The sequence below is a fragment of the Hipposideros armiger genome, unplaced genomic scaffold (genome assembly GCF_001890085.2).
Source record: "Hipposideros armiger isolate ML-2016 unplaced genomic scaffold, ASM189008v1 scaffold_282, whole genome shotgun sequence".
NCBI lineage: Eukaryota > Metazoa > Chordata > Mammalia > Chiroptera > Hipposideridae > Hipposideros > Hipposideros armiger.
In genome coordinates, this window is record NW_017731632.1 from 1,937,475 (window position 1) to 1,947,274 (window position 9,800).

Here is a 9,800-nt window from a genome sequence, read left to right on the forward strand (position 1 = left end):
GCGACTGATCTGCCTCGCCAGAGAAGAGCGCAATGATGGTGCCAACTTGGGCCAGTGAAGCAACGTCCTCCACAACTAGATTGAAGAACAAGACGACAGCAACTTGTCTGTTCCCCTTCCCCCAATTCCCCAGCGCTGTTCCCATCCCCCCAAGTTCCCCAATAAAAATCTTTAAAAAAAATAAAAATAAAAAAAATAAAGTGCATTGTAAATCATCCCCCATCATGACAACACTCCATGTCACACATCGCTTCTGGTATATGACAATTTCTGTCCAATAAAAACATTACGGTGTGTCCTCATCCACCTTATTCACCGGATCTGGCTCTGTATGACTTCTGGCTTTTCCCCCAAAGTCAAAATGATTCAGGATATTGAGGCAGCCATGACAGCGCAGCTAAAGACACTCACGAAAGAGGACTTCCATAACTGTCTCAGAAAGTGGCAGGCATGGTGGGATAAGTGTGTTTGAAGCGAAGGGAAGTATTTTGAGCGGGATGAATGGCAATGTGTCTTTTACTGGAATAATTTTTTTTAATTTAAACATTCACCGTGTTTTTTATCACACCTTGTATGTCTTTTTTTTAGCCTTTCTTGTGGTTGCCCTATGGTTTGCACATACATTTACAGCTAATCCAAGCCCACTCTCGCATAACACTGCCACTTGGTGGGTTGGGAGTACTTTGTGTCACCACTGTAGTCCTGATTCCTTCCTCCTGTCCCCCTTTGTCATTGCTGTCATTAATCTCACACATGAGCGCGCGCACACACACACATACACACACATGTAAAATGTGTACATAAGCACACATACAGGATGCATTGTTGCCATTCTTATTTCGAACAAATATATCAGGAATAAAAAATAAACATTTTTATTTTACTTCCATTTATTCCTCCTTTTATATGCCTTTGTTGTTTATGTAGATCTGAGTTTCTGACTTATATTATTTTCTCTCTCTAAAGAACCTTTAACAACATTTCTTGCAAGACAGGCCTACTGGCAACAAATTCCTTCAATTTTTGTTTGAGAAAATCTTTATTTTTCTTTCACTTTTGGAGGATAATGTCACAGGACACAGAATTCTGTGTTGGTGGTTTTTTTCTTTTAACACTAAATATTCTACTCCTTACTTGCATGGCTTTTGAGGAGAAGTCGGTGTAATTCTTCCGTCATTCGTCTATAGGTATGGTGTTTCTCCCCCTGGCTTCTTTCAGGTTTTTTTCTTTATCTTTGATTTTCTGCAGATTGTATGATATGCCTAGGCATAGTTTTCCTGGTATTTATACTAATTGGTGTTGCTGAGATTGCTGGATTCATGGCTTGGTGTCTGACGTCATTTTGGGGGAAATGCTCAGTCAGCATTGTCTCAAATATTTCTCCTCTTCCTTCTGTCTTCTTCTGGTGTCCCCATTACGTACGTCACACCTTCTATAGTTGTGCCACAGTCCTTGGATACACTGTCTGATTTGTTCAGCTTCTACTCTTTGCTTTCGGTTTTCTACGATTTTACCCTGTTTCCCCAAAAATAAGACCTAGCCAGAAAGTAAGCCCTCGCATGATTTTAGGTGCCAAAATGTGGCACCTTGGCATACTGAATATTTTAAGCTGAAGGAGTTTCTGGAAAAGGCACCCTTCTCCCTGAAACAGACCATAAAGCCCTCATGTGAGGGGTACGTGCCCTCCATATCCTGGAGGAATCATGCTATGGCTTATTCCCCAGCTAGGTCTTATTTTCGGGGAAACATGGTCTTGCTGTATCCTCTAGCGCAGAGATTCTCCCCTGAGCCCATCACAGGCATTCTCCGTTTCTGCCGTGGTGTCTCGTTCTCTGGCATTTCCTTTTGGTTCTTTCTTAGGACTCCCGTCTCTCTGCTCCCGATGCCCATCTGTTCTAGCATGCCGTCTACTTTCTCCATTAGCATGTTCATCATAGTTGTTTTAAATTCCTGGCCTGATACTCCCAGCACCCCTGCCACATGTGGTTTGGATGCTGCTCTGTGTCTTCACACAGTGTCTTTGCCTTTGGTGTGCCTTGTTGTTTTTTTCCCCATGGCCAGACACGGTATGCTGGTCAAAAGCTCTGTGGTCCATCACTGTCTCCCTTCAAAACCAGCTCCTAGTGGCATTCCTCTTTAGAGTAGAATAGCACTGAGAGTCAGAATCCTTTTATTGGGTCCTTGCCTCCCCACCACTTGCAATTTATTATTTCTCCTTCACCTCTTGTGTAGACACTCATGCATGCATGCACACCGACGTGTAGACACTATACTGACACACATCGTGAGCCACATGCACACACATACATGCACATACAGTGTTCCCCACGAGATGCAGTCTGAACCGTGACAAACCCTCCCCCCCCCATGGCCTCCCCAGGACTCGATCTAGTTTAAGCTCTTGTGACTGAACTGTACAAATATCCTGCCGTAACCAAGTGCTCCTTTAATTCCAGTTATGCAAAGGGAGATTTGGACATATCTTACATCACATCCCGAATTGCAGGTATGTTTGCCAGCTGTAAGCATAGGATGCACTTCTGATTCTCCCTGTATGCAGGTGGGTGATGGGATGCTGGTCTCTGGCGCACCCTTGCTGCAGGGTCAGGTGGGGCATGAAGGGTGTGGCCACCAGGGGAGGGGACTATGCCTTTAGGGGAGCCACTCACTCCTAGGAGATGTGTCCAGTGCACTTCCATGCCCTGTGACAGACAGTGCCAGTGTCCACCCAGCTTATCTCCTATCTGGAACTTTCTGGAACTCTGAGGTCATGAGAAGAATGATGCAAGGCCATGCACATTTACAATAAAACTTGGGTCTCTAGTTAGAAATCCAAACTACAAACAAGATCTGTATACGTGGACACCCTGCTGTGCATCGAGTTTCTGGCTGAAGGCACCATCTGGAGGCCCAGAGGGTCTTCCTTGTGAATGGCTGACAGACCGTTAGCAGGGGGTGTGGTGGGGGGGGTGTCTCAGCTCCACCCCTGTCAGCATCCACTATACTGACCTGTCACCAGCTGTGGGAGGGCAGGAAGCAGGGGCCCGAGTGTGGCCAGCTGTGCAACCGGTGGCTGGAGAGGCTGCGGGAGGCCATCCTGGCCCCAGACAGGCCTGGGAACAGAGGGGCGGCTGTGCAGCATGTGCTCGCTGTGCGTGGACCCCCCAGGCAGCTGATGTGGCTGCTCTCTTGCAGTGATGTCGTTTCCGGCAGAAGGTGTGGAGTCAGCTATCAAAAATAACATAGAAGATGTGCGGTTGTTTCTGGATTCCAAGCACCCTGGCCATTACGCGGTATACAACCTGTCCCCGCGAACGTACCGGCACTCCAAGTTTCACAACCGGGTGAGTCCTCTTAGGGCTGGTCCTCAGCCTCGCCATGGCACTGCACTGACCTTTGACATCCCCGGGCACTGGCAGCCAGTGTAGCCTGCGGCTCTGACAGTGGGGTTGGGAGTCTTCAGGGCAGTGATGCCACGGGGGTGCACAGGGTCTGCGTACAGCGGGTGGCAGGGGCGAGGTCTTCTGAAGGCAACTGAAGAGGAAGATGGGTGGTTTAATTGTGTCAGCTGAGGATTGTGGAAGCCAGCAGTGCCTCACTGCTTCTGGCCTGTGAGCGAACCTGAGGCCACCTGGTTTTTTTGTTAAATGAGCCTTGGAGACACACCGTTTTTGCAAGCATGGGAGAGGGCGGCTCCAAGTGGTTGCCAAGTCTGCAATGGCCTGGCGTGGGCGCTGCAGCACCCAGGAGGGCCGGGAACGGGGCCTGTAGGGTCCAGGGGCGGGGCTATGGGTGCCAGGGGCGGGGTCTGGGAGCCGGGGGTGGGGCCTGCGAGAACTGGGGCGGGGCTTGCAGGAGCCGCGAGCTGGGTCTGCAGACCCCTGTGGGCAGGGGGTGGGGCAGGAGTCATCTGGCGGGGTGGGCACTTGTGACCCGGAGCCCCTGCCCTGAGAGTGCCGGGAGTCCTGGATGAGCCAAGCCCCCACCTCGCTCCCTGCAGGTCTCCGAGTGCGGCTGGGCGGCCAGGCGGGCCCCAAACCTTCACAGCCTGTACAGCATTTGCAGGAACATGCACGCTTGGCTCCGGCAGGACCACAAGAACGTGTGCGTGGTGCACTGCATGGTGAGTGCGAGGCTGGCCGTCAGGACATAAACCAGGGGGGCTGCCGGGTGGCCACAGGGATGGGATCCAAGTGAGACCCAAGGTGTCAGGCGGTGCCGGGAAGGGTGGGGGCGGCTCGGTGTTCGGTGTTCGTAGCAGCAGCGCAGGGCAGGGTGTGGGGCACACGTGCGAGCCTGCAGGTGGCGCTGGGCTACCACGTGGACTCCTGGCATCCAGGCAGGACCAGATTCTGCCCCCATGTCTGCAGCCAGTGGCCCCAGGCCTGGTGCCCGACCAGCCTGGTGCTCCCACAGGGCTGGTGCCCCTGCAGAGCTGGTGTCCCCACAGGCATAGATTCCCCGGCCCAGTGGAAGCTGCCCTCACTGGGCAGTGGAGGCGCTGTGCCCTCTGGCACACACCTGTCTCCCCACGCAGCAGGTGCTTTTCAGGGAAGACAGCCCACACAGGTAGTGCCCCACTCTTTATGGAGCGTGCGGGGTCCTTGTTGGCACTCTCATCTTTCCGCAAAGCAGCACCCAGGGGGTCTCGGCCTGGCCGCTCTGCCTCGTGGGACCCCGACTTTGTTCCTTTTTACTGTAGCTGAGAACCAGCCTTATTTTTAGGCCTCCAGCTGCACAATGAGGCTTAGGTTTGTGGGTGTCACACAGTGTGAGCACTTGAGAGTTAGTGCTGCCGTCTGTGTTGATAAAAATCACAGCAGCAGTGAGGACAAGGATTCAGTAGGGTGAGCATGAGCCCCGGGGGGACACTGAGCGTGAGCAGCGTCCAGTTGGAGACGCTGGCCATCTTTTGTTTTTTTCTTTTTGGACTGGACTCTCACCTCATCAGGTGCGTTTCTGTCAGTTCCGGAATGTACTCCCAGCCAGGCAGGGCCCTGCTACCCCCTCGGGAGCTGGGCGGGTGGGAAGCTGGCCGTCTTCGCGTGGGCCCGTGACCTGTCTTGCTCTGCGCCCTAGGACGGGCGAGCAGCGTCAGCCGTGGCCGTCTGCTCCTTCCTGTGCTTCTGCCGGCTCTTCAGCACCGCCGAGGCTGCCGTGTACATGTTCAGCATGAAGCGCTGCCCGCCAGGCATCTGGCCGTCTCACAAAAGGTACCACGCGTCCCCCTGTGGGACGTTGGAGGCAGTGTCCCCCGTGTTGCGGGGGTGCCGCTCGTGCTGTGGTTCCTGGGAGGCGGGAGGCGTTTGGGGAAGGGCTGTGGGCCGTGTGGTGTGGGGTGGGACTCCGGCCTCATGATCCCAGCCCTGCCCTGCGCTGTCCATGCTGTACTGTGCAGATGGGGACCCGGGCCCCTTGGCCAGGCTGGGCCAGGAGCCCCCCTGCAGGGGGCTTGGTGGTTTTTTTGGGGGGAGTGACGCCTGTCAGCTGATGTGCACATGGAGCAGCATTGTCCTCTGCTGTCAGGGGTACTGTACCAGGGTCACTTGGGGTTTTCATGTTGCTCTGCGTCACCTGACATCATAAAGGAAATGGGCTCCCGTGGCTGCAGCTGGCCCTGCCTGCGTTGCTCCCTCACTCCCGAGGCCCCTCCCTTCCCAACCAGGCTGGCTTCTCATGTCACTGTCCCCACTTCTGTTCACTCCCTGCAGCAGGAGTGGCCGTTCTGACTGGGGCCTCCCTCGCTCCTGCCTTCCTTGCTTCTTGCAGGAAGAAAGGGAAGGTGTCCAGGCCAGCAAGGGGTCCTTAAGGCCATTCCTTCTGCCCTAGGTGCTCGCCCAGCCTGTGGGGCCACCTCGCTGTGTGGGGGCAGGGTGTGGTGCAGTGCTGTGTCCCTTGCCCACCCAGAGAGCCGGCCATGCAGTTGTGTCTTCTGTGTTGCTCATGCAGAAAGGCTGGGAAGTGGGCTAGGCCACCAAGCAAAGTGTTGGACTGCTGAACCTGTTTACATGTTGACCTAGGACCTGTTTTTGCTTTCGTGTTCCAAGTACATCAAGGGTTCCCAGGTTGAGCTGGCTGAGCAGAGGCCCCCAGTCGGGGGCGGAGCCAGGAAGAGGTTGTTAGTGCTGATGCGTGCCTGGCTCCCAGACCCCCACCCAAACCACAGGCTGCTTCCTTGAGATGTGCAGGCGTGTGGAGCATTGTTCCCACCCTGACTACTTAGAAGAGAGCGGGACCAACTCAGACTCATGACTCTTCAAACCTGTTGAATAGCAGCCGGTCATTAGAGCGGCCGGCTAGCACAGAATCTGAGGCAAGGCAGCATCCACAGGGCGTGGGGACGGGCAGAGTCAGTGCTCAGCAGGTCAGGCTGTGGAGATTGGGAGTTGGCCTTCTTGAGTCTCTGCTCAGTGACCCCGGAGGCTGGAGATGGAAGTTAGTGCCCCCGCTTGAGGGCCAGAGGGGCCTCCCAGTGGAACAGAGTCAGCACACAAGACCCGGAACTATCTGTGGGAAACTGAAGTAACTCAGTCACGTGTTGAAGACGCTACCGGAGGAGGTGGGCGACACACGTGCGGGAGCTGTGGGCCAGGTGCTCTGCAGAGATGGGGACGGTGAGGGAGAGTCACGTGGAGATGCTGGGTGTGAGGACAGGCTTGTCAGCCACTGAGGGGAGGACTGAAAGGGAACTGAGCAGCCAGACCCGTCAGAGACAGCGAAGAGGCAGTCACTGAGGATTTTCCCAAGTTAGTGACAGCGCTGAAGCTTGGGACTCAGGACACCAAGCGGGATGGAAAACAAAGCACAGGAAGCCCAGCCCTGCTCAGTGCTGAAACCACACCGGAAACTCGGAGCAGCCGAATAAGATGCCAGTCCCAGCAGACGCGGTCAGAAGTGCTGAGTTAGGGCTGGCCAAGTGGCGCGTTGGTTAAGAGCTGGCTTGGGACGCCACAGGGCCCTGGTTCGGATCTCACATATGTGGGCCAGTGACACTGCCCTCTACAGCTAAGATGCTGAACAACAGCTTAATCTGGAGCTGGGCTGCCGTGAGTCACTGGCGACGGCGTAGGCTGTAGCCTCTGCTGCAGTGGGTTGCCATGGGCTACTGTGTGTAGCCAGCGGCCGTCCAAAGGCCGGCGACTGATCTGCCTCGCCCAGGAAGAGCGCAATGATGGTGCCAACTTGGGCCAGTGAAGCAACGTCCTCCACAACTAGAGTGAAGAACAAAAGGACAGCAACTTGTCTGTTCCCATCCCCCCAATTCCCCAATTAAAAAAAAATCTTTAAAAAAAAAAAGTGCTGAGTTAATCAGTGTGTCACAGGGAAATGAAACAAAAGCGAAGAGGAGCTCGGTCAATACAAGAACAGCTGGAAGAGGCAGAAACAAGCAGCCAGACTGTGAACGGATCCATGTGAATGGCGGGTGGAAAGCAGGAGAGCTCTGGACCGTCCGTTGGGCCAGAGGGCGGGGACGGCTCTGGCCACAGCTGGAGGGAGACTGAGGGTCAGTAGCTGCATGACCAGTAGAACAACTGCCCGATTCCCATTTCGGTGCCGCGGTTGGGGCCCGGGCCGGTCTAGGCCCCCCCACTGTGGCCTCACACAACCTGGACTCTGAGCCAGTGCTGCCCTTCACTGCGAACCTGCGTCCCAGCCCACTCTGGCTGGCGGCTGTGGATGGAAGGTCTGGCGTCCTGCATCTTGATGGTGGTCAGCTAGCCAGATAGAGTGTGTGACAGCCGCACAGAAGTGACCTCCCTTCCTCCCTTCTGTTTTGAAGCAAGTCACCGTGGCTGCATGTGTCAAGAGCAGGGGCAGGGACTGTCGCTCTAGCGGGAGCCACAAAGGGCTCTGTGGGGACATGTGCCAAAGAAGGCAGGAGCCCAAGCTCACGTGTGAGGGCATCCCACATGCATGTAGCAGAACACAGAGAGTGGGAAGAAGTGAGCAGTTCCCACGACAGTGCATGTGGAAATGCAGTGCAGACCTCAGCATCCCTTTCACAGTGACAAGGGAACAGGGATGGAACCGAACACTGCCTCCTACTGGCCAGGCCTGTCTGACCTTTAAGAGCATTCCAGAACAACAGGCACATTCATTTCAGGTGCACACAGAGCATTCAGTGAGAAAGCCATACTCAGCCATGAAACCACAGCCAACGGAAAAGAATGGAAATCATACAAGATATGTTTGTGAGCCATAACAGAATTAAACTAGAAATTGGCAACAGAAAGATAGCTGGAAAAATCCCTAAGTATGTCAGTGTCTACTTCTAAATAACCCACAAATCAAAGAGGGGTCTGAAGGGAAATGTAAACGTGTTTCGAACTGAATGAAAACTGGATCATCAGATCTGGGCGATGGGACGAGGACGCGGCTTCAAGGGAAGTTGATAGCGGTGAACACTTGTACTTGATCGAAAGGGTCTGGTATGTAACTGTCCACAGCACGCGTGTGTGGCCTGGCGTGTGGACTGCACAGCTGTGATGAGGCGTGTGGGTTGTACACAGAACACGTGTGGTAAGGCGTGTGGACCGTACAACATGTGTGATGAGGCGTGTGGACTGCACAGAGCCTGCGTGTGACATGCCGTGCCTCCTGCCCCTGCAGGTACATCGAGTACATGTGTGACATGGTGGCAGAGGAGCCCATCACGCCCCACAGCAAGCCGATCCTGGTGCGGGCTGTCGTCATGACGCCCGTGCCGCTGTTCAACAAGCAGAGGAGCGGCTGCAGGCCCTTCTGCGAGGTCTATGTGGGGGACGAGCGTGTGGCCACCACCTCCCAGGAGTACGACAAGATGCGGTGAGCTCAGCTCAGGGCCGCCCTCACCCCAGGACCCTCACGTGTCACCCTCATTCCTCTGGGAAGCAGAAGGGGTTTGCGCTGTGGGGGGCGTGCGTGCAGCCTCAGGTCCAGGTCGTGCGCCGTGTGGCAGGCTGGTCCCGGGCCTGGTGGCCGGTGCATGCAGCGAGTCCCCACGCTGTCAGGCTGTGGGCTCGCTGCTTACTGGTTTACTGGAACCAGCCCGACTACCCCCAGCCCCTCCCCGAAATAGTCTGGTAGCAAAACCAGAAAGGTAAGAACGCGTGGATTTAGGCAGGGTGCTTCTGGAGAGCTTGGGGCTGACTTCGTCACAACGTTACGTTTTTGTCTTAAGTGAGCAGTTCTCGTCATTCTGTCTTCCAGGGATTTTAAAATCGAGGACGGCAAAGCAGTCATTCCCCTGGGTACAACTGTCCAAGGGGACGTGCTCATTGCCATCTACCACGCGAGGTCCACCCTTGGCGGACGACTGCAGGCCAAGGTGAGCCGTCGCACGCGGGCTGGGCTCATGCAGGGACTGAGCTTGCGCCCCTCCCCTCCCCTCCCATAGCTGCCTTCTTAGTCCCGCCTCAAAGCACGAGGCAAGAGGTGTGAGCCCACACTCCTGGGGCGCCCCCACCACGGGTCTGCCATCTGGGTGGGGGCTGGAGGCTCTCCTCCCACAGATCCGAGAAGCCACTTGTCAGGAGGGTGCCATCCATGTGTCCCCAGCCGTGCACGAGGCTCTCAGCCCTGTTGACTGAAAAGTGTCTGACCTGCGGGCCTGTTGTCCCCCGTTGCTTTCTCGGCAGATGGCGTCCATGAAGATGTTTCAGGTCCAGTTCCACACGGGATTCGTGCCTCGGAACGCCACCACTGTGAAGTTTGCCAAGTGTGTTGGTGTCACCAGTGGGAGGAGACAGATGGGCGGAGTGCACACATACCCACCCACCAGTGTCACCCGTGGGAGGGGACAGGAGGGGCGGAGTGCACAC

The 9,800-nt window shown here is 55.3% G+C and overlaps 1 protein-coding gene across 1 annotated transcript in view; it reads left to right on the forward strand.

Moving 5' to 3' along the window:
• GAK (cyclin G associated kinase) overlaps positions 1–9,800 on the forward strand; it is a 55,304-nt gene that overhangs the window by 27,367 nt on the left and 18,137 nt on the right. Inside the window, exons 12-18 of the mRNA XM_019657998.1 lie at positions 2,457–2,506; positions 3,196–3,344; positions 4,001–4,123; positions 5,080–5,213; positions 8,611–8,805; positions 9,190–9,307; positions 9,618–9,697. Of these exons, the coding sequence (XP_019513543.1) occupies positions 2,457–2,506; positions 3,196–3,344; positions 4,001–4,123; positions 5,080–5,213; positions 8,611–8,805; positions 9,190–9,307; positions 9,618–9,697 (849 nt within the window). The remainder of the gene's footprint in view (positions 1–2,456; positions 2,507–3,195; positions 3,345–4,000; positions 4,124–5,079; positions 5,214–8,610; positions 8,806–9,189; positions 9,308–9,617; positions 9,698–9,800) is intronic.